The sequence below is a fragment of the Thamnophis elegans genome, chromosome 16 (genome assembly GCF_009769535.1).
Source record: "Thamnophis elegans isolate rThaEle1 chromosome 16, rThaEle1.pri, whole genome shotgun sequence".
In the NCBI taxonomy this organism is placed as follows: domain Eukaryota; kingdom Metazoa; phylum Chordata; class Lepidosauria; order Squamata; family Colubridae; genus Thamnophis; species Thamnophis elegans.
Window position 1 is genome coordinate 23786345 of NC_045556.1, and position 21809 is coordinate 23808153.

Genomic DNA, 21809 nt, shown 5'->3' on the forward strand with positions numbered 1-21809 from the left:
ATCAAGGTTATAATGTCCAGCCAACATTGGCAATCTCTGCTCCAAAAATATGACCACAAGTCAAAAACCCAGTCCTATGTGAGCCTGCGAGGACTGCTAATTATGCATTTAAAAACGAATAGTGCAAATTTATTCTTGAAGCAAAGGGACAAAGGAGACATATACCAGCCAAGAAAGCTATGAAATGGAGAGGCTGATAAGAGCAAAATCACCCACGCATGTTTTGTCACCTGTATTTGGCCAGGTCCGATGTAAAATTTCTTCAAGATTCTTATCAGGAAATTTTGAACTTCTGCCCAGGGGTAGATGCTGTTAGATCCATCCAGTACTATAATTATATCCATGTATGTCTGGCATTCTGCAACCAGATAGACGAAGATCATTAAGGGACATTGGCTACCAAAAAGGAGTGGAATAGGCTGCCAATTCCTTTCCCCTTGGAGCAAAGGAATCTTGGAGCAAACACCAACCTTTCCTTCCTCTACTCTGAAATCGCATCGCTCCAATTTTCCCTTGGGTCTATTGTGTTTCTATACATTATTAATACAACAATACCAGGCATTTAACACCACAGTTCTATGTCTGACCACTGAAAGCCCCCTTGAATTGGATAGCGCTTCTTTCAGGGAAAGTGTCTCCAATAGGGCTAAGCAACTTTTCCAGATCTAAGGGTCACACTATGATCGTTTGGTAAATTTACAATATTTCACAATGATTGCATACAATTAAATGATAGTTCCTCATTTTTAAAATGACATTGGGGTGATAGTTTTTGGAAGGGTGTTGGAGGTTGTATACAAAGCTTTTTACCAGCTAGATATAGCTCCGAGACTTAAGAATGCACGCCATTGATGTGGCTTTCATGGCTAAGGTGGTATTAGAACTCATGGTCTCAGAATGAGCTAAGACTTGCAACAAAAGCCAAAAATAATAGAACATAGAACAAAGAATAACAGGGTTAGAAGGGAGCTTGGACATCTTCTAGTCCAATCCTCTGCTCAAGCAGAAGACCCTATACCATTCCAGACAAATGGTTGTCCAACCTCTTCTTAAAAACCTCAAATGAGAAGCACCCAGAGCTTCTGAAGGCAAGCAATTCCATTGATTAATTGGGAATTTCTCCTTAATTTTAGGTTGGGTCTCCCATTACTTTTTGTCTTGCTTTCAGGTCCTTTGGAGAATAGGTTAACCCACCAGCCAATCAAATATTGGAAAACTATGATATGCTATCATGTTAATCCTAGTCATTCTCTTCATTAGACTAGATATACAGTACCTAGTTCCTGCAACCATTCATCACATGGTTTAGCCCCCTTAATAAAAAAGTTTCTTTCAATATGTAGAAAGCAACAAAGAAATCAAGAAAATGATCGTTCCACTAAATGGAAGATGGCAAGGAGGTGATGGATAGCAGGGGAAAGCAGAATTACTAAATTAATTCCTGGCATCTATCTTTACACAAAAGGGAAAAAAACAGACCAACCTATCAAAAGGTATGTCAAGTCTACAGAAGAGAAGAACTAGCAAATGAAAGGCTGTTACAGAGAAGACGGGGTCAACCTATTCTCCAAAACACTGAGAGCAAGACATCAAATAATGGATGAGTATTATTAAAGTGAGAATTAAGGAGTCTGAGAATTAAGAATTAGGATAATTAATCAGTAGAATGGTTTGCCTCCAGAAGTTGTGGGTTCACTGTAGGTTTTCAAGAAGAGACTGGGTGACAATTTGTCCAGAATGGTAAAGGGTGTCCTGCTCCAGCAGGGGTTACATTAAAAGACCTACAAGGTCCCTTCCATTCTCTTACTCTATGACTCTATGATACTCCACACACAGCCAAGCAATAGTATCCTCTTTGAATAACTGATAAGACATTAAGAATAGGTAACAATAGGAATAGCGCTTAGACTTATATACTGCTCTAAGCCATTTAAAAATGTCAGCATATTGCCTCCAATGATCTGGCTCCTCATTTTACAGACCATGGAAGGATGGCAGGTTGAGTCAACCTTGAGCAGGTCAGGATCGAATTCCTGGCAGTGGGCAGAGTTAGCTTGCAATACTGCATTCTAACCACTGCACCGCCATGGCTCTTGTACTGAAAACTAAAGTCAAACATGGCAATGAATGAAATGCATAATAGCTGCGGGGGGGGGGGGGATTCTGTAGCATCCCTCTTCCCTCTCTTGCTCCGAGAGGACACATGTGATTATTTGCTAAATTAATGCAGGGCAGCCCAAACAGTGAAAGAGGGACAGAAAACTTGAGATGTTTGAGGGCACTGCAGCTTCTGATCAAGAATAAACCCTTTGAAAATCTCCAACAAATGTGTGGGCTTAGAAATAAATAGATGGGATATTTATCTGAATTTTCCAAGGGATTCTGCAACTATTTTCTAGGAACTCTCCCTTGGAAATTAGTGTAGAATTTTGACCAAAAAAAAGGCTCTTGAGCAAATTATCTCAAATGCTTTTTCCTGGGATTGAATGGAAGAGTGCAGAGCAGAGGTGGAATTCAGACAGTTCTGAGAGGTTCTGGAGTGGAAACCGGTAGTGGAAATTTTGAGTAGTTTGCAGAACCAGCAAATAGGCTGGCCATGCCCCTGCTGCCTCCCAGCTGATCTTCTGTTGTTGCCCTGAACAGGAGAACGGAGCTGGAAAGCAGGTTAGTGGGGTGGGGAGGGAATGGGGATTTTGCAGGAACCTTCCCCTGCCACACCCTCCAAGCCACGCCCACAGAACTGGTAGTAAAAAATTTGAATCCCATCACTGCGGAGCCAGGGAGTCTGCAGACCTTGCAGAGAAGATGTGACACAAAAGGCAAAATATTCTCATAAATCCCATTAGTAATTAAGTGCAAGAACATCTTACACATTTTTCTTTCCTCAGATTGAATGAAGATTGGTGGAATTTTCTGCTGGGCATTGCCAAGGACTGTTTCCTGGCCATTTATTTTCTTCATTTTCCTTCTTCACAGGAAAGCACGGATCAAAAACAGATGCCTCCTTGCTGTCTGGAAGCAGAGTGTTCCCCCACCCACCCACCCCTGCCCATCAGGAAGCCTTTTACCTACCGTCAGCACAAAATTCCCAGTGGACAGGCTTCTTTTCAAGAACAGTTATTTGTTTCCCCTAAAATGGTGATTCTAAATCCCCGTGCGGAAAGCAAGAGAGGGAAGGGGGAGGGGGGGGGAGAGAGAAAACGTAATAGGCTGATCTTCCTACTCTGGAGAGCTGGAGCCACTGACTTGGAGTATCTGAAGTTGGAGTTCACTCGGGAGCACATGCCTGTGGTGTAATAGGAACTTCCACACTCATGAGACCACAGAGGGCTGCAAGCCTGTGTCAGAAAGGAAGAAAACAATGACATATTAGGAAAAATTTTCAGAAGCTCTTCTTTCAGTTGCCTGGATAATTTCTGTGGAAGTTGGGGCATTTCTCCATGAGCAGATTGCTACTTGATGTTTGTCCAGGTGAAAGGAAACCAAAGTCATTTATAGGAAACAGAATCTCTGCACAAGAAGGAAGCTCTCTAGGACATGGCAATTTCTAAGCATGGGGACAAATCAAATGATAGACAAATGAAGGTGTAGCAACCACTACAGGTACCAGACATTTATTTGGTACCCTCTTAGTTCCCCATCTGTTTGGTTGAGATTTTAAAAGATTATTTTTATAGAATAACACAGGGGTGTCAAACTTAAGGTCTACAAGCCAGATCCAGCCCACGGGGTGCTTATAATTGGCCCACAGGAGCCACCCTGGAAACAGAGAAGGACCAACCCTTGGTGCCTCTGCCAGCAAAAACGGGCTCCCGAGCTCTACTTTCACTGGCAGAGGGTTGCAGGAGGCTGTGACAGCCAAAAAGGGAGTTCAGGAGTCCATTTTCCCTGGCAGAGCACTCAGGCCACATAGGTACCCCCGACATGAGTGTTGTCGAGCTGGCCACGCCCCCTGGCCATTCCCCCCCCCCCAGGTCAAACACAACTCTGATGTGGCCCTCAATGAAATTGAGTTTGACACCCCTGGGATAACATAATGAAAAGGGAAGGTGGGCAATGCCAAGTAAAGCATCAGCCCCCAACATAACTTATTTCTAAGAATGCCTTTGGCCTCCCAAAGGATCCAGGGCATTTTCATAAAATGTGGAGGGACTGCATTCCAAGACTTTGTCTGGAAGAGGTAGGGAGCATTTGGGGCACTTGGGGATGTGGTGAGATGCTACCAGAGCACTTTGCCTTCTGAAAGGTTGCACCAAGTGGCAGCTTATGTGAATAGACAAGTCTCCAACCCCAGGTATGAAGACTTCCATAACATGTTCTCAATGTCTGTACTTTCTCCTCTATTCAAATTTTTACCATCTGGTGTCTTGATCATCCATATCTTTTTCTACCTGAGGAGAATTACAAATAGCAATAGCACTTGGACTTTTATACCGCTTCACAGTGCTTTTCAGCCCACTCTAAGTGGTTTACAGAGTCAGCATATGGTCCCCAACAATCTGGGTCCTCATTTTACCGACCTCAGAAGGATGAAAGGCTGAGTCAACCTTGAGCCAATGAGACTTGAACTGCCAGCAGCTGGCAGTCAGCAGAAGTAGCTTGCAATACTGCATTCTAACCACTGCGCCACCACAGCCACCAAAAAAGCCTGATCTACCTGTCAAGGGGATAGTATAAATTATCAAGGGAAATCACTTGAAGCAGAACATTTTAGTAACTTGGGCAATCATACAGAAAAATAATCACAAGAATTGGGTATGGCTGGTCTAGTGTAAAGAAGAACCAGGGGTGCCCTGATAGCAGTGTTCCAATATTTGAGGGGCTGCCACAAAAAAAGGGAGGTTGACCTCTTCTCCAAAGCACCTGAAGGCAGGACAAGAAACAATGGGTGGAAACTAACCAAGGAGAGCAGCAACCTACAGCTAAGGAGACATTTCCTAACAGTGGGAACAATTAACCACTGGGACTGCTTGCCTCCAGAAGTTATGGGTCCGCTTGTCTGAAATGGTGTTGGGTCTTGTGCTTGAGCAAGAAGTTGGTCTAGAAGATCTTCAACATCCCTTACAAATCTTTTATTCTGTTAATTTTCGAATTTGCATGAAACCCAGAAATTGCAGTCTGAGGCAGCTATCTTATTCTACCTAATAGGAGGCTGAACAGTGGGCTCCAGGTCAGAAACCCCTGAAAATAATCCCAGCAAAAACATTGTAAATTATTCATAAATAATTTCTTACCAAAAAGCTGTTGTCTTTGGGGTTGGTAGTTAAGCTGAGACCCAGCCGCATGTTATCCTTTCGTTCCGACACATTGGAAAGAGTTACTCTTCCTTGGGAAAAAAGTGTCAGAGTCAAGAGAAGCTGTGGGAAAATGTCACAACCCTTGTAGATAGAGCCTGGTGTCTCCTCATCACCACTATCATCATTATCTTTTCTCCTTGACAACTGTAACATTTTCTCCCCAGTGACCTTACATCTGGTTGACTAGGCACCATCTGTTCCAAAAACTCTTGGGCCTACAGATCCAGTCTCAACTAAAATACTGGGAATCGTATTTCAGTGATACATGGAGGGTTCATATTAACCTGTCCTGGGTTAAACCCAGGCTCTTCAGATGGATAAATTTCTCCTTCTGGCTTACAAGTTCTGCTCACCTCTTTAACAAAAAAGTTGGTGAGGTGAACATACTTCACTATGTTCAGCTCACCAACTTTTAATCACGGATAATAGACAACATCTACCTTGAAGTGACTTGAGTTTTGCATGTAAATATAAACCTTTTCAGAGCAATACCCAGAGACAATAAGCTCAGCCCTTCCATTCCATAGCTTTACCTAGATTGAGCTTGGAACATGTGCTGTTGGTCTTGACGTTCACTGAACACTTATAGACATCTCCCGTTTTCTGGGGACCATTGACCTCATATGGAGCTCCTACCACTAGCCTGGAAAAGAAAACAAGATCTGTAAATTTCTAGCCTTTGAGGAACATTAATTCAGAATAACATCTGAGAAATTCTGTCTCCACCAAATGCTTAGAAATGGTTTGTTTGTTCTGTCCATTCAAGGAGGCTGTTCTTTGCTCCAGTGAGATGTTTCTTGATCAAATCATTATTTGTCTTGTTAGCCTCCAGCAAAGTAAGCAGTATAGAAAAGTGGTGTGCTATGTCTTACCATTTGGGGATGGGAAACAAAAAGGGGTTGTTTCAGCCTGAATGTAGACTTTACATAGTTTAAAAAGGAAAGGAAAAACATCCCTATCCCTTCCCAGAGAACTAGGGAAAGAAACCTACATGACCATAACTTTTTTCTTCTTCTTTGCACCCTCCCTGTGGCCTGGGCTCCAAAGAAAAGGTTGACCTCTCCGTCCAGCTACTAAAAGATTGACTATTCTTGTGCTAGAACAAAATAGAAACAGGCTACTACATCTTGTCTCCTTCTTGACCTGGCATCTGGATGCTGACACCGTTGTCCTCGCCAGGATCTTCTGGTCTGATTGAGGCTGCTGGTTGGGAAATAATTGCCAGCAGAGATGCAGAGGAGATGGCTTCTCGGCACTCAAGCATGTTCAATGAATAAGCTGATCTGACTTTAGCAGCTCCCCAAAACAGTCGGGCACCAGAAAGAAATCTAAACATAGTCTCATTCCTTTTGGAGCAAAAATATTTTTCAAATCATCCAAATCAAATGCTGGCAGGAATCAGAACTCTGAGTTCATGCTGGCCCATTTTAACGGAAGAAGAATTGCAGTAGAAAGTAAATGATAGCATTTTGGTGCTATTTTTGAAATTTAAATTTGTCCTCTGCTTCCTTTCTACATGACTATTAGTTTTGCCCTATCCCCAAGCCCTCAGGGGCTGTCAGCAGTAACACCAAGAGCCCAGAATCAGAACCTGAAGTTTTGTGAATGGGGGAAACCATCTAGCTTGATGTACAGAAGACTGCAGCTAATTCCTCTGGAGCAGCAGCTGACCTGATTAACTTCTGAAGTTCATTGGTTGCTTGGCTGCACAACTAAGGTGACCAAACGTCCCGATTTCAGCGGGACAGTCATGCTTTATAATAATTTGTCCTGTGTCCCGGGGTGTTTTTAAAAAGTCCCGATTTTTCGGGCGGGCGAGCTCTGATGAGGGGGAAAGAAAAGTCCTTTCCTTTGCCTGCATCTCGCCTGAGCTCTGATGCAGGCAAAAGAAGGCACTTTAATCAGTGGGATGCGTGCAGGGAGGAGAGGAGATATTCCTCCCTGCGTGCAGCCCACTGATTAAAGTGCTTGCTTTCGCTCGCCCGAGCTCTGATGCGGGTGAAAGAAAAGTCCTTTCCTTTGCCCGCATCCCGCCCGAGCTCTGATGCGGGCAAAAGAAGGCACTTTAATCAGTGGGGTGCGTGCAGGGAGGAGAGGAGATATTCTTCCCTGCGCACAGCCCACTGATTAAAATGCTTGCTTTCACTCGCCTGAGCTCTGATGCGGGCGAAAGAAAAGTCCTTTCCTTCGCCTGCATCCCGCCCGAGCTCTGATGCAGGCATCAATGGGGTGCGTGCAGGGAGGAGAGGAGAGATTCCTTTTTGCACAAGCCCCTCCCCCGACCCCCTTCTTTAGAAGAGCCGGAAGCATTAGGGGAGGGGGCTTTGCGCATCCCCCTCCCCCGAAGCCCTGCGCCTGCTTACAGCAACCCCAGATCACCAGTGGCATCGGACTCCAGCTCCCATCCCAGCCCTCTGCACAGAGTGACGCTTGCAAAGGAGAGATGCGAGAGGCGCTGGGATTGGTTAGAATTGTCAGATCCTCTCCATTAGATAATTAGTAAAGAAGACCACGAGACTCCATGAGTAGAAATCAAGTGTACTTTTACTAATTATAAATGATTAAAGGCATAGCGAAGCGAAGTCTGATTATTTAGGCGCGAAAGCGATTGATATATAGAATAGCCCATTCCCCACCCCTTGGCATCACAGTTACAGTCCAATCATAATTCTCCCAAGTGTCAGGTGTGAGATAACTTCAAAAGGCATCACGAAGATGGAATGTCGGTGCCGTTAGTCCTGGCGGGAAGCTCCTACGCATGCGTAGTCCGACAGGCAGCTGAGCTCCAGAACCTTCCTCCAGCACAATGAGTAACCCCTCCCAAATACCATGCCCTCCCCCTTTCATGGCAGCCGAAGCAACAGCAAAGCAGAGGCTGACAAGAATCGGATGAAGCTTGGCTTTGGAAAGGTTGGGGGGGGGGGAACAAGCGAAAGTGAAAGCCCCATAGAGTGATGCCACCAAGAAGAGTTTTGCAGTGTTCCACGGCCCTCCTCCCTCAGGAAAGGAGGGTTGGGATCACAGGCACCTGACTCTATTCGCTTTGGGTGTGCATCATAATGTTGTAAGCCACCCGGCGTTACCTGTGTGTGAGGTGGGCTGCATTTGCGTGTGTGCGTGGGAGAGAGAGAGAGTGAAAAAGAGAGGGAGAAATAATTATATTAATTAGATAGATCAGTGTTTCTCCACCTTGGAGACTTGAAAGTGTGTGGACAGACAGAAGGAGAGAGAGAGACAGAGAGATACCATAACTAGATAGACAGATAGGCAGGCAGATAGACAGACAGACGGATGGATGGATAGAGAGAGATAGGATATGTATAATTAAGGTGACCAGACGTCCCTAGCGAGGCCGCGGGCTGGCACTAACCGCCGTGGCCTAGCTTCCCCTCCCCCAGTCAATGGTGTCCCTCTTTACCAATCTGAAAATCTGGTCACCTTATGCACAACTAAAGACCATCAGAAGCCCACCACTGTTGGGAGAATTGCATGTGGAAGGCCCTGAAGTCATATACTGTGTAGCCTTTTAGATTAGGTCTCCTAGAGCTTCGACTCTTTCTAATTCAGAAGGTAGCAGTATCCAGGAAACACGCAGAGGAGGCTGTCTCACTTTGGAAACGGATCTATTTCCCAGTCTGGCAAAGTCACTTTGATTCACAAACAGGAACCTTGGAGGTAGAAATACTGATTTGTCTAGAAGAGCCCCATAAATGCATACATAAAGATTTCTGACTCAGGATACTATTCTCTGCCTTTAATCAGATATTATCAGGGCTGTCTCAGCTTGGGCATTTAGGAAAGAAAGACCCTCAACTCCATTTGTAGTGAAAGGTATACTTTTACTAAAGCCAAGTGGTTACAGCATAAGCAAGCCAGATCTGAATATTTCCCCGTAAACCTATTGATTTTCCCCTTCTCCTGTGGCCTCCCCCCTTGGTCATTTGTTTACTGTCCAATGGTTTTCAAAGTAGGTATTTTGGCAACAGTTCTAACATTTGGCACCTCTTTGGTGGGCATTTGCATTCCGTTCTCATGCTTGTGTCCTTGGATCGTTCAACCATTGGTTCTTGCCCCAGGATGGCACCTCCGATTCCTGTCATCCCCCCCTCCCTGCATTCCCCTGCTTCCTCCTCCCCGCCTTTTATGGCAGGATGACATCAAAGCCTTATATTTCACTAAACTTTCTGCCCTATAGGTTTCTTAGTATTTAAAGTGCCAGAAGACTTTAAAAAAAAATCAACATTGTCCCTCTTCTAGAAAACTTTAACACAGGTCAACTTTAATGTTATTCTTATTTTCCCCCCACAACATTATTGGTTTGGTTTTGCAAAGAGTGAATCCAAATGTTTTAATAGTTCAGTTGCCATGCCTCCTAAAAACTTCTTGGAACAGTAAGTACCATTGAGACATCTGAAGCAACTCATTTCGGTATTTACCATTAAAATATTTGGGAAAATATTTCTGCAGCTGCCAGGTTTCCATGCAATTCAGTGGCCACAGATGATAACAATTTAAAATGTAACCTACTTGGGACAAAAGAATCCCCACTCCCTAAGGGGGAAAAATATACTCCAGGATTCTGTCATATTTCTTGTCTTCACTGATATGATTTTTTGTTTCCTTTACCTTTTCAGAAATGACTCTTAGATGAGGGGATGAGCTCATCCACTTTACGGATGACACCAAGCTGAGGGGAATTACAAACACTTTGGAAGATAAAATCAAGAAGGATCTTGGCAGACTTGAGCACTGGGTTCTATCCAACAAGATGCAATTCAGTGGTGAGAAAAATGAGATCCTGCACAGAGGCAGGAAAAATCAAGTGTGCAGGCACAGAAAAAGCACCTGGCTCAACATTAGTGCCTATGAGAGGGACAGAGGTGTCCTGGTGGATCACTGCTTAAGTATGAGCCAGTTAATGAAGAGAAGACTCAGGGAACACATGATGGCAGTCTTCCAGGACTTGAGGTGCAGTCACAAGAAAGAGAGGCACCAAAGACAGGAAGCAATGGGACTTTTAGCCCTATGATTATATGACCATGTAAAGAAGAAGACCTAGGGTGACTTTTGGTTGCTACTAACTGAAGAGATGCATTTGATCTCAGTTCACTAGCATCAATACTGCATTTTCTAAAAATTACATGGTTTATGAACATAAGAAATGTCTTGCTGGATCAGATTGTTGGTCCATCAGAAAAGGAATGTCAGGAAAGTCAGAAAGCTGGAAACTACAACATTGTGATTGAAATCTGGGGAGGGAGGTTATTTAATAAAAATGTGAAAGCAGCAGATTATTCAGATAGTAGCAGGAAGTAAATAGCCTTGAAGAAAACTCCGGAAGTAAACGCCAATTGACCTAATGAATCAGTACAACTACCTTAGTCTTTAACTGGTTGTTCTCTACAGGTAAAAGAGCATCTGTATAAGTTGCAAGTGGAAAGAACATTCTTCAAGAAGAAATATGTGCATGTTTATAACCATGCCTAGCTATTCTTTATGAACAATATGAAAACTAGTTAAATGAATATGTATATTGGAAAACTATATATGTATTGTTTTATGCAAGGCCTTTTCCTTACCTTACTATTTTATGTTATAAAAATGTACCCTGTTAATTATCTCCAGCTTGTTGTTTGTTTTACTTGGGGCTTAATTGGGACAAATGTGATTCTTGGGCTGATATTTTATTATCACAGTTTTATGCACTATTGAGGGATGAAAAATAATTGGATATCATGAGACTATGACAGCCCAGGTGACTGAAACTCTAGAGCAGAGGTGGGGAACTATGGCCTCTTTATGACTTGTGGACTTCAATTCCCAGAATTCCTCAGCCAGCATGGCTCATGAATTCTGGGAGTTAAAATCCACAAGTCATAAAAGGGCCATAGTTCCCCATCCCTGCTCTAGAAGTACAAGCAACATTTTGTTAAGCCCTCTAGCCAGAAACTATCTTGAGATTTACGCTAACTATGGAAAATATTGGTTGATTGTTATATCAACAATATATTATTGAGAGCTGAATGCAACAAAATTTAATGTTAATGTATGCTGATTAGTAAAGATTATACAGTAAAGATTATACATTGGCCAGTGCCCCACATCCATTTAAAATCTGAATGTATTTATTGTATCTTCCAGTTAGCAATACACTTGAAGGTAATAATTTTCCTCCAACAGGCAATCGCTATCAAAATGAGACCCTTGCCAGTATGAGAAATGGAAAATAAAACACTGCAGAATGGCATTGTATTTATGCCCAAAAATGCACAGGTTATAAGCATCTTAGGAAGTAAAAAGATATATGGCTTTACTTGGAAGAAAAACATTGTGATGAAATGGCCTGGGAGCAAGGAGCCACAGGTTCCTCCCTTGCTCATTTGACCCAATCCCCTTCTCTAGTAGGAGTTGGAGGAGGAGAAGGAGCATGAGAATCAGTGTAACTCCCCTTTCATTTGTGCAACTTAGAGTTACCAGAGAAAATGTAGAATACAAAAGTAATACTATATAAAACCAGTCAGGGATATGAAATGATGCAGCAAAATCTTAAAGACCGAAGAATTCCAATTAAATGTTAATACTTTATCTAGAGGAACAGCTGGAATTGAAGACCTAATAGTCCTTCATGCTGAAATAGTCCTTCATTATTAATACATACATACACATGTGCACGCTCACACAAATACTAATAAAAATACATAAACAGAGACAAAAAGCGACATTCTTTAGAGGGGTGTTGTAAGGAGAAAGCCACAGTAGAGTATCATGTTTTGCTGTATTTGCAGGAAGTACATTAGGGATAGATCATCTTCATTTCATTCCCTTAAAAGTTCTAAGCTTTAAAAATACAAGGGAAGTGCAGAAAAGTTTAACTCTTTAGTTCCATCTTGTATGTCATTAGGATTTTTGGCAGATCTACCTTAACTAGACATCCTTTCCAGTAGGATGCATGAATTAGTAGTTTACTTATTTCATTTCAAATAGCCATACAAATACCATTTAAAAACCTGTAGAAAACACTATAAGTACAATATTACTGGCAGGACAATATATCAATTCTAGGCAATTCACACTCTAATGATCACCCCAACCTATTGCCCATCTCAAGGAGTCTAGAACAGGGGTTCCCAACCCCTGAGCTGCAGACCACTACTGGGCTGCAGCATGTTCAAAACTGGGCTGCAGGAGAGACCGGCAAGCACGCATACATGAAGCTCCATTGGGGCGCGTGCAGGGCGTGCATGCCCACCACTCGCACAAATGGAGTTTTGCACATGCAAATACTCCTGCCACTCACCTGCCCCCAGTGCCAGGCTGGGCTGTCAAGGTGGAAAGATTGGGGATCACTGGCCTAGAACAACACCCCATGGCTGGTTCATCACTGCTGACTTGCCCTGGCCAACTCACCCCGGTGGATTAATTGTGGGATAACTCACCACAACCAACTTGCTGTGGGATAACTCAATGAGAGATATTTTAATTTTTATCATTCATGTTTCATTTTTTCCCTCCTTCAGCATCCTTTCTTTAATGATTCTATTCCACCATTTGTTCAATATTAGTGTAACTCTTGCATTTCTCATTTGACGTATTTCTTTTTATTACGAAGAAATGGTGGAATAGAATCATTAAAGAAAGGATGCTATGGGACAAAATGAACGGTGAATGACAAAAATTAAAATAGTTGAAGAACAGTGGCAGATAGCAGTATAGTTACCTCTTGTTGAGTTATCCTGCACTGAATTCAGAGGTGGCATTCTACTGGTTCGGCTTGGTTTGCCCAAACCAGTAGCAGAAATAACCGGTGGTCCCTCCCACCCACACCCGCTTCTATGGCATCCCATTTAGCCCCTTTTTTCACCAAAAGCACATGCGTGGAAGGCTGTGTGCATGCATGGAGGTGGGGCTCACATTTGTGAACCAATAGGGAAGGTAAGTGCATACCACCCCTGACGGAATTGTCCCCAGGTGACTTGTCCTATGGTGAGTTGGCTAAGGTGAGCCCACCACAGTGAATTGTCTTATTTCAGACTCCAAGATTATTAGTTTTAAAACAAGTAAAATGCAGAATGCATTGTCTTGGCTCTCCCCCTCCTCCCCACTCTAACCCTTTCCTTTTCTCTAAAGTTTCCATTGTTCAAGGCTTCTGCTCCAATTTCATGCTGGAACTTTCAAAATATTTGAATCCAGAGCCAGGCTTGCTTACTTAGGAATAATGGAATTTAAGGGAGGTTGTATCCAGGCAAATATCACAGGACTGCATCTCTGTACAACGGTTGCTGGCTACTAGCAAAAAAACAGTTTATTTGGCTGGGAAATGTTATGGAGGATATTTTGGAGGTTTATAATAGCTTTTTTGAAGAAGAAACTTGTCTGTCCTGCAGCCATTGATAAATTCAGAACATCTTGTCTAAGATCCATGTACACCTAGAAAACCAGACCAATGTTAATAGAAAAATATCTCAACTGCCTCTTAGGCTCTAAGAATTTTTTTTATAAAAATCCTGCAAATAAAAGACAGGGACCTGCTGAGGGGTGGTGGTGGAGATTCAAGATGTAGCCATGTCCATGTGATCAAAACTATTCTTTTTTAGTGCACAATAAGGATTTGATCATATGACTGCAGCCACCATCTGGCTTTTTTGACCCCTCTCTCATGGACACTGCTGAAGTAGAGTTGTTTGACAGCTGAACCAATGACATAATGCACATAAATGATAGAAGGCAGACTTTCATCCTCGTCCTCGACTTTCTTCTGACCAATGTGTTATTTACACAATAACCTTCCCTCAATGTGCTTTTCCAAAATCCTCAGAGTTGAGGGAGAAATGAGGGTGAGCAGGACTGATATAGTCTAAGAGAGCCTGCCCCATGGGTTATTAGATTCCACCTGAGGTCAAATGTTTCCACACAATAGATAGCATATTCGTCTAGCTCTTGATGCTGTTTTCTCAGGGTTTTTTTTCTTTTCTCTTTCTCTTTTGCGACTGATCTTATGGATAACTGTGGCTTCTGTATACAACTGTTGAATACCTTCTGATGTCAGTTTTATGAGCATTGCTTAGAAAGAAAGAAAGAAAGAAAGAAAGAAAGAAAGAAAGAGAGAGAGAGAGAGAGAGAGAAGGAAGGAAAGAAAGAAAGGGATGGAAGGAAAGAAAGAAAGAAAGAAAGAAAGAAAGAAGGAAGGAAGGAAGGAAGGAAGGAAAGAAAGAAGGAAAGAAAGAAAGAAAGAAAGAAAGAAAGAAAGAAAGAAAGAAAGAAAGAAAGGGCACTGAACATGCAAGAGTGAAAGAACTATGGATTGAACCAAAGCATAGCATCCAGAATTTTTAAGAAGTTGGTTGCACGAAATGCACGAAAGCTTTTTGTAACCAATTGACACACTTTCTATAGTATGTAAAGAAGGATTCTTTGTGTTGTATTTGTGTTTATTCAAAAATAAAAATTTCAGAAAAAAAAGTTGGTTGTATAGTACTAAGTGCAGCTTTGTAATACGAAAAATATGGCTAGTCTATTCCATACCTAAAATGACTTGTGGTCTCCTTAAAAAGAGAACAAATCAGGTCCTATACTGTTGTATGTAATACTTTCTCCACTATTTCTCATACATGGAAGAATGTAAAAAAGACAGCAATTCTTCACAAAAAGCATAATTAGCTTGTGAAACTCATTGCCACATTTTATGAGGACTATTGTACCACAATATAGTTTAAGTTCAAAAATGAGTTTTTAATTGTCTCAAATGTTACAAGTGGAAATTCTCTGCTGGCCTCTCAGCTGGCAGGGGAATTTTCTACTGACAAAATTAAGTCTGGAAATATGTTTATTTTTTCATATGGAAATGCTTTAGGATGACTAGACCTGCCTACCCCCATCACAGTAGCTTTGTTCCAAAAAGAACCAACTGTATGTTGGTGTTAAACATATAACTGTTTTCAGCTTCTTGTATTTGTGCTCGGAATGTCTAGCAAAAGTTGATCTTAAGCCAAGCATATTTCCCACCCCTCCTGGAACATAGTGCATTCAGTATCTAGCCGGCCAAGATGGATGGGGATAGATGACTAATTACTTTTACAGATCAACACTGTGCAATTATGGCTGTAAATCTTCAAAGCAGATCTGATGCTGCCTCCCCTGAGGCCATTTCTTCCTTTCTTTCATGTTGCTGTACAGTAGGACTGAGAACGTCATGTCTGCTCCTAGAAGTGTTATTACCTCAAGGACATGAAGGTCGGCTGCCAACTTCTCTGGCTCACATGCTCAATGAGAGTGGCAGGCATGGAAGCATGAGACTTCTGGGTCCTGACTGGGTCAGGCCCTCCTCAGAGTTCTGCTCTTCCACAAATTCAAATTGTATTGTGAATAAAGGGAACAAATGAATATGTAGAAACACTTAGCAAAAAGAGTCTTAAAAGTAATCCTTGCCAGCTTAACTTTGCATCTTCCTATGAGTTCCATCCAAAGGAACAGCGGGATCACAAATGTCTACCATCTAACATAACAGTAGAAACCAACCATTTGGAGAGGAACTGAGGCCAGAAGAGCCTGCTTTTTTTTTTGCTATGGCACCAAGATCCGTAAATGCAGGGCTCTGGCCAGAATGAGAGACTTTAACATTACAAGGTTACAGTACAGACTATTATTATTATTATGATTCATTGGAATGATTCCCCCGATCAGAGGTGGTATTCAGCTGGTTGTCTCTGGTTCAGGCAAACCGGTAGCGGCAGCTGTGGGAGGCTCTGCCCACCCAACCCAACATAATGTGTGACCTTCTGCACATGTGCAGAAGGTGATGTGCATGCGCAGACACAGCATGTGTGAGTGAAACATGTGCGTGCTCACATTTGCAAACCGTTAGGGAAGGTAAGTGAATCCCACTGCTGCCCCCCAAAACTTCCTCAGATACCTCTCCAGATGTCATCTGGAGGAGGATGAACCAGTTCCTGGCACATCAAGAGCTGAGTTGATTGATAGCTCCAAGCAGCTGTCTATGAGCAAATTGGCTGGAGGATTTATTTTGATTGAGAAACTTTCAAGTGCCTCTTTGGACTAGATTTAATTCTGGGTTTTTGATGAAGGAAATTTCTGGAGAACATTAATAAACTCACTAAACCATAGTTATGTTTGTGTATGAGTGAGTAGGATGCACAGGCTGATGGGTCATATATGCATATATTTCTCAACTGAAATAATGGATATGTACATCAATATTGGGGAAATAGGGCATTATGTTGTCCACTCCAAACTATATTGAGTTCCTGACTTTCCTCCTGCTTATCTCTGGATGGACCCTGTCGCTCAGTGAAACACAGCAGCTTCTTTGGTGGCAGATTAGAATGGGTGGCTCCTATCCAGGAGCTGAATGGAACAGCTGCCAGATATGCTTAGAGGTGCAGCTTGAGAGATGCCCAAGTTGGTTTGGTAGTCTCTTTGCTGGATTCTATGGGAGCCGTTTAGATGAAAGATGTGCCACCCTTCACCCACAAGACAAGTATCCTAACTGTCTTACAATGCATTGCTGTGGGGCCTAGCTTGGACTGCTCACTGGATGGCTGGAGACAGAGAAGAGGTGAGCTGTTGCTGGGAAAGGGGTGGATCTGGTTCATTCCTATGTTTTTGCGTCTTCCTCTTATTTTCATAGGTGGATCTTCTTGAGCTCTTTTGGGGAGAAAACTGAGAAAAGGATTCCAGAATGGTTTTCTTTAAATAATAGGAGACCCTGGAGCCCCCTGCCCAGATGCATAATGTGACAGAAGGAGAATAGAACAGAAGTTATTATTAAATAATAACTGAATCTATAGTGGTTATTTTTGAGATCAGTGGCTCATTTCTACTATTTAACTGTTCAGTGAATTGTCATCACATACATTGGGAAACCTAAGCAGGCTTGTGAGGGATCTAAGCTAGTGGCTCATAAAATCTTTTTAAATGAAGCATAAATAAATCAGATGGTATATAAAATTTCAGATTCAGAAATTTTGGAATATTTTCATAATTAAGCAAAATTAGAAATGTTGAGATTTCCCGTTTTCGAGAACTGTTAAATTCACTCTGAAAAAGAAATACTCTTAACACACTAAAATAACTGCGTGCTTATTTTAGACAAAAAAAGAGCCAAGTTCAGTAAATTAGAAAGAACAAGCTTCAATGCCAATCTGGAAAGATAATGAAGAAAGAGGATGACCTAATGTGTTGGCTGTATTTTGGAGCATGAAAATGACTTTTCCCCTTCTCTCTTGGAATCTCTCTGAATTCTTTCTTTTCATACTTTCCACTACCACCATTATACTTGGAAGCCTTTCCCCCAAATGGGTAACATTTGGCTGCTTCCCCTGAACTTCAAAATGAAGAAAGCAGTTCTGCTGAAAAACTTTAAATAGACCTAAGCACACGCACACGCACACACACACACGTGCACAAACACACACACACACACACACACACACACAGAGGGGGGGGGAAGAAGGAGGAGTAGATAAATATAGACTACTTAACTTTTCCTCTGCTATAAAGAAAAGGAGCTAATGTTGACATGGAAAAATATGTTGAAAAATGAAGTCAAGAATTATTTGAAAGGGGAAAGTATGTCTTTATGGCTCAGTTAATATGGTTTTCATCTGGTTTCTTGGCCTGAAGAAAGCTACAGCAGTATTAAATTTGTTGCCTCATCAATACTTCCTATCCTGCCAGAAGTCCAGTCCCAGCAAATGTTGTTGTCCTTATTTACTGAGTACAGGGCACATTAAGGAGAGTGGTTGGTGGAAATTCCCTGTTTTAATTCTCCAATTTCCATCAAAACAACACCAGATACCAGGTAAACATCCATCAATCATGCTCCTTAATTAGAGTCTGGGTCTGTGGAGGAAGTGAATTTTGATGACTGAAGACAAATATCTGAAAATGTGATCTGGCTTTGCAAAAATGTTTACACATGTGCATTTGGCTATCAGAGAGAAGATGAAGAAGAAGAAGACAATGACAATGCAATTTGATATAGTAGTTTACTTCTAGTCCTGTTTTAGGTACAAATCCAGCTAGAAGACTTTGGGCTAGTTTCTGTCTCTCAGTCTTAGGAAGAAAGCAAAGGAAAACCACTTCAGAAAAATCTTGCCAAGAAAACTGCAAGGATTCGTCTAGGCAGTTGCCAAGAATCAATAATGACTCATAGGAATCTCTCTGTCTCTCTCTCTGTCTCTCACTCATTCACACACACACACATGCACACACACATGCACACATGCATCACATACACAGAGGCTTCTTTAAAAATGACTCTTATCTAGCTTAATTTCGTATTAAATTGGACTTAAAGATATATAAAGAAAACATCTACATAAATGAAAAGACTTTGCATATTCTAAACAAGTTCAGGAAAAGAAGGTATGGGGACAAATTGGTAGAATCATAGAACCATAGGGCTGGAAGGGACTATGGGTCTTCTAGTCTAACCCCCTGCTCAAGGCAGGACACTTTACACTATCCCGGACAAATAACTGTCCAGTCTTTTGAAAACTTCATTGATGGAGCATCCACAACTCTGGGAAGCAAGTTGTTCCACTGATTATTCTCACTGTCAGGAGATTTCTCCTTAGTCTCAGGCTGGATCTCTCTTAAAGAGCTTCCATCCATTGCTTCTTCTCCTGTCCTCTAGTGCTTTGGAAAATAAGTCAATCCCCTCTTCTCTGTAACAGCTGCTCAAATACTGGAGGATTGCTCTCATGTCACCCCTAATCCTTCTCTTTGTGAGGTCATCATTCCCTTAACCATTCATTGTACGACTTAGCCTCCAGATCCTTTGTTTGTTGCTCTTCTCTGCACATTTTCTAGGGTCTCAGAATCTTTCTTGTATCATGGTGACCACAATTGGACCCAGGATTTCAAGTGGCCTCACTGGTGCAGAATAAAGCAGTACTATCATTTCTCATAATCTTAATGTTATCCCTCTGTGGATGCAGAGGTTTCTTGGTAAAAATATTTTGCCCTATGACATACTGTTTCACCCAGTTAAAGACACAAGATTTTTAGTAATATATAGAATTTGGTGATTGCTACTGATATTTTTACTAGTTACTATAATAATGTATTTCATATGTTATTTTTAAACTTTTATCAAACATTGCATGTTTATGTGTTTTATTGCTGAGATTTCTGGCCCATAGGTTGTAATAAAAGTTTGATATATTTTTTTAGTTTTCTTTTCCCCCCAGTACATATGCTTTTTGCCAATTTCAAATTTAGCAGAGTCAGCTGAATATGGGCACCATAGACAACATTGAATTATAGTATGACATATATTGGTCGGTTTGTTTGTTTAGTGATTCATATTTTTACCAGATAAGTCATGTTGGCTTTACATTAGCTTATTTTAGCTACTAATTCTTGAATTTGCATTTTAGACATCTTTTTAAAAAGAAACAGACTTAACAGTTGGCTCAGACACTGGATATCCCTTTCCCAAAGACTGCAATAGCACTCTGATTGAATATCCTAGGGAGAAATGTCATGCCAAGTCAAAGGCAACTCTTGGATCCATAGCTAGTTCATATACTCAGCTGCCAGGGCATTAGAAAAATAGTCTGAAATGTTAGCTCCATTTGCACCAGACTTTTTCACCCACAAATTCTGACTGAATGCTTGGCACTCAAACCACAAAACACCAAGCTATATAGGTTTATGCATATTATTCTTGAATATGTTAGGATAGAGCGGGCTGTGGTAGCCTAGTGGTAAAGATGCTAACCTCCCAGTCAGAAGGTTGAGAGTTCAATCCTAGGCAGTGGCAGATGTCTCTCTCTCTCTCTCTCAGGGCGCAAAGAGAAAATATTTGCTGCAAATTCTGCATAGGTGTCAGGAAGGGTGTCTGGTCAGTAAATGCTCAGCTCTACCATGTCACCCTGACTCCACCCCAAATCAAGAAATTACAGTGTTGTAAAAAGAAAAAAAAAACCTTGCATATATTAAAATGATATTGCAATCTGGATTTTTAATGGAAGGTTCATAGATTTTTTAAAACTTAAAAGTTCTGTCATCATTTATATTTGCTACATTTTCTAGAATATGAACAGCTTGTACACATCTTCTCCCTGTTTAAATCATAGTGTGACTGAATGGAGAATCTGCCTTTCTTTACATAAAAAATTACCCTACTTTTATTTTTTGACATGTAAATGATGAAAAAGAACATGTTCTTTTTTAAAATGTCACCACCACTATTTGTATTCGAGTGTCAGTAACATAATTCCTTTTTCAAACACTTTGTGTGTTCGTATTTTTTCTGGATGCTGACAGATTAATGCTGGTGTTCTAGTCCTTCCAAGGGCCCTGGGAATAGAGTGTGAAAATCTAAAAATTCTACAGGTTGCCCCTCGCTGGAGGATATTTTTCCCCCTGGGAGTTAACATTTGTGCATGAACTGAGCAATCTTCTATCCTTTATAAGCAAAGCAACACATGAGTAGTTTGGAAAAAGAATACCTTTTAGCTCTGATATTAATATAATCACAAGATTAATCATTCAATACACTACTACTATTGTTATTTAGCATTGATATTTCTGATATCCACATAACAATGACAACAAAAGATTGTGTTGCAGCTCAATAAAAAGGCATTTTAAAAAACTACACTTTTGTCCTAAACTTTAAGGGACATCACAAAATAAGCTAGCCTTCACTAGACTGATACGGTCAGATGTGCCTTTAGCACTCATTATTTTCCAACCAGACAGCCATATTCAACACATCTAGAGAGCAGCAGAATTGGAAGAGAAGCTAAACATTCAATCTCAGGCCAAGGCAGTATGGTTTACCATTTCTTCCCATTGATTTCATGCTGTTGAACTGTGTAGCCGAAGTATGCTTCTCTGGAGCCTGGGATAATTCTTGGCTTCTTTGTATCGATGTTAAACGCATCACAGACTCCTGAGACAAATAAATATTAACAGAAATTAGTTCTGCAAAAAAAGAACCAAAATTCCAAATTCAGAAAAATGGATGAAATGACACCTAAGAGAACAGAATAATAATTTGGATTTGTGATGCTAAGTTGGTCAATTGTTTTCAAATTCATTTTTACTGGAGTTATCTCAGGTTCTGCAAGGAAGGCAAAGTTCTTTCAAGAAGAAAAATCTGCTCAAGAGAATGAGAAAGTGTTTTTGCATATGGTATTCTACACTTTTACAATTAAAAAATATGTATAATTCTTGATGGTCCTGGAAGCAGTTGATCTCTGTTAACATTTGACCTGTACTTTGCTTGGCTTAGCAGCAATTTCACAGAGCAGATGATACCATAGTGAAAGTACAACTAATGTGTCAAGAGGACACTAATGAAAGGGATCCAAAGTATGCTCTCCCTGCTAGATTTGGTGGGCAAGAGCGATGATGAGAGACTTGCAGTCCCATAAATAGCCTGGTCCGATATCATGTGAGTCTTTATAGAGGCTAATTCCCACTTGAATCACATTCAGAAACTGACTGACAGCTGGTGCAATTCACAAAGCAGTGGTGTTA

The 21809-nt window shown here is 41.3% G+C and overlaps 1 protein-coding gene across 1 annotated transcript in view; it reads right to left on the reverse strand.

The window, feature by feature from the left end:
- ITGA11 (integrin subunit alpha 11) overlaps positions 1–21229 on the reverse strand; it is a gene marked incomplete at its 5' end in the record, with an annotated part of 87993 nt that extends 66764 nt beyond the window's left edge. The window contains 5 exons of the mRNA XM_032233173.1: positions 231–358; positions 3224–3338; positions 5235–5326; positions 5831–5940; positions 21108–21229. Of these exons, the coding sequence (XP_032089064.1) occupies positions 231–358; positions 3224–3338; positions 5235–5326; positions 5831–5940; positions 21108–21229 (567 nt within the window). The remainder of the gene's footprint in view (positions 1–230; positions 359–3223; positions 3339–5234; positions 5327–5830; positions 5941–21107) is intronic.
- Positions 21230–21809: the final 580 nt, after the last annotated feature.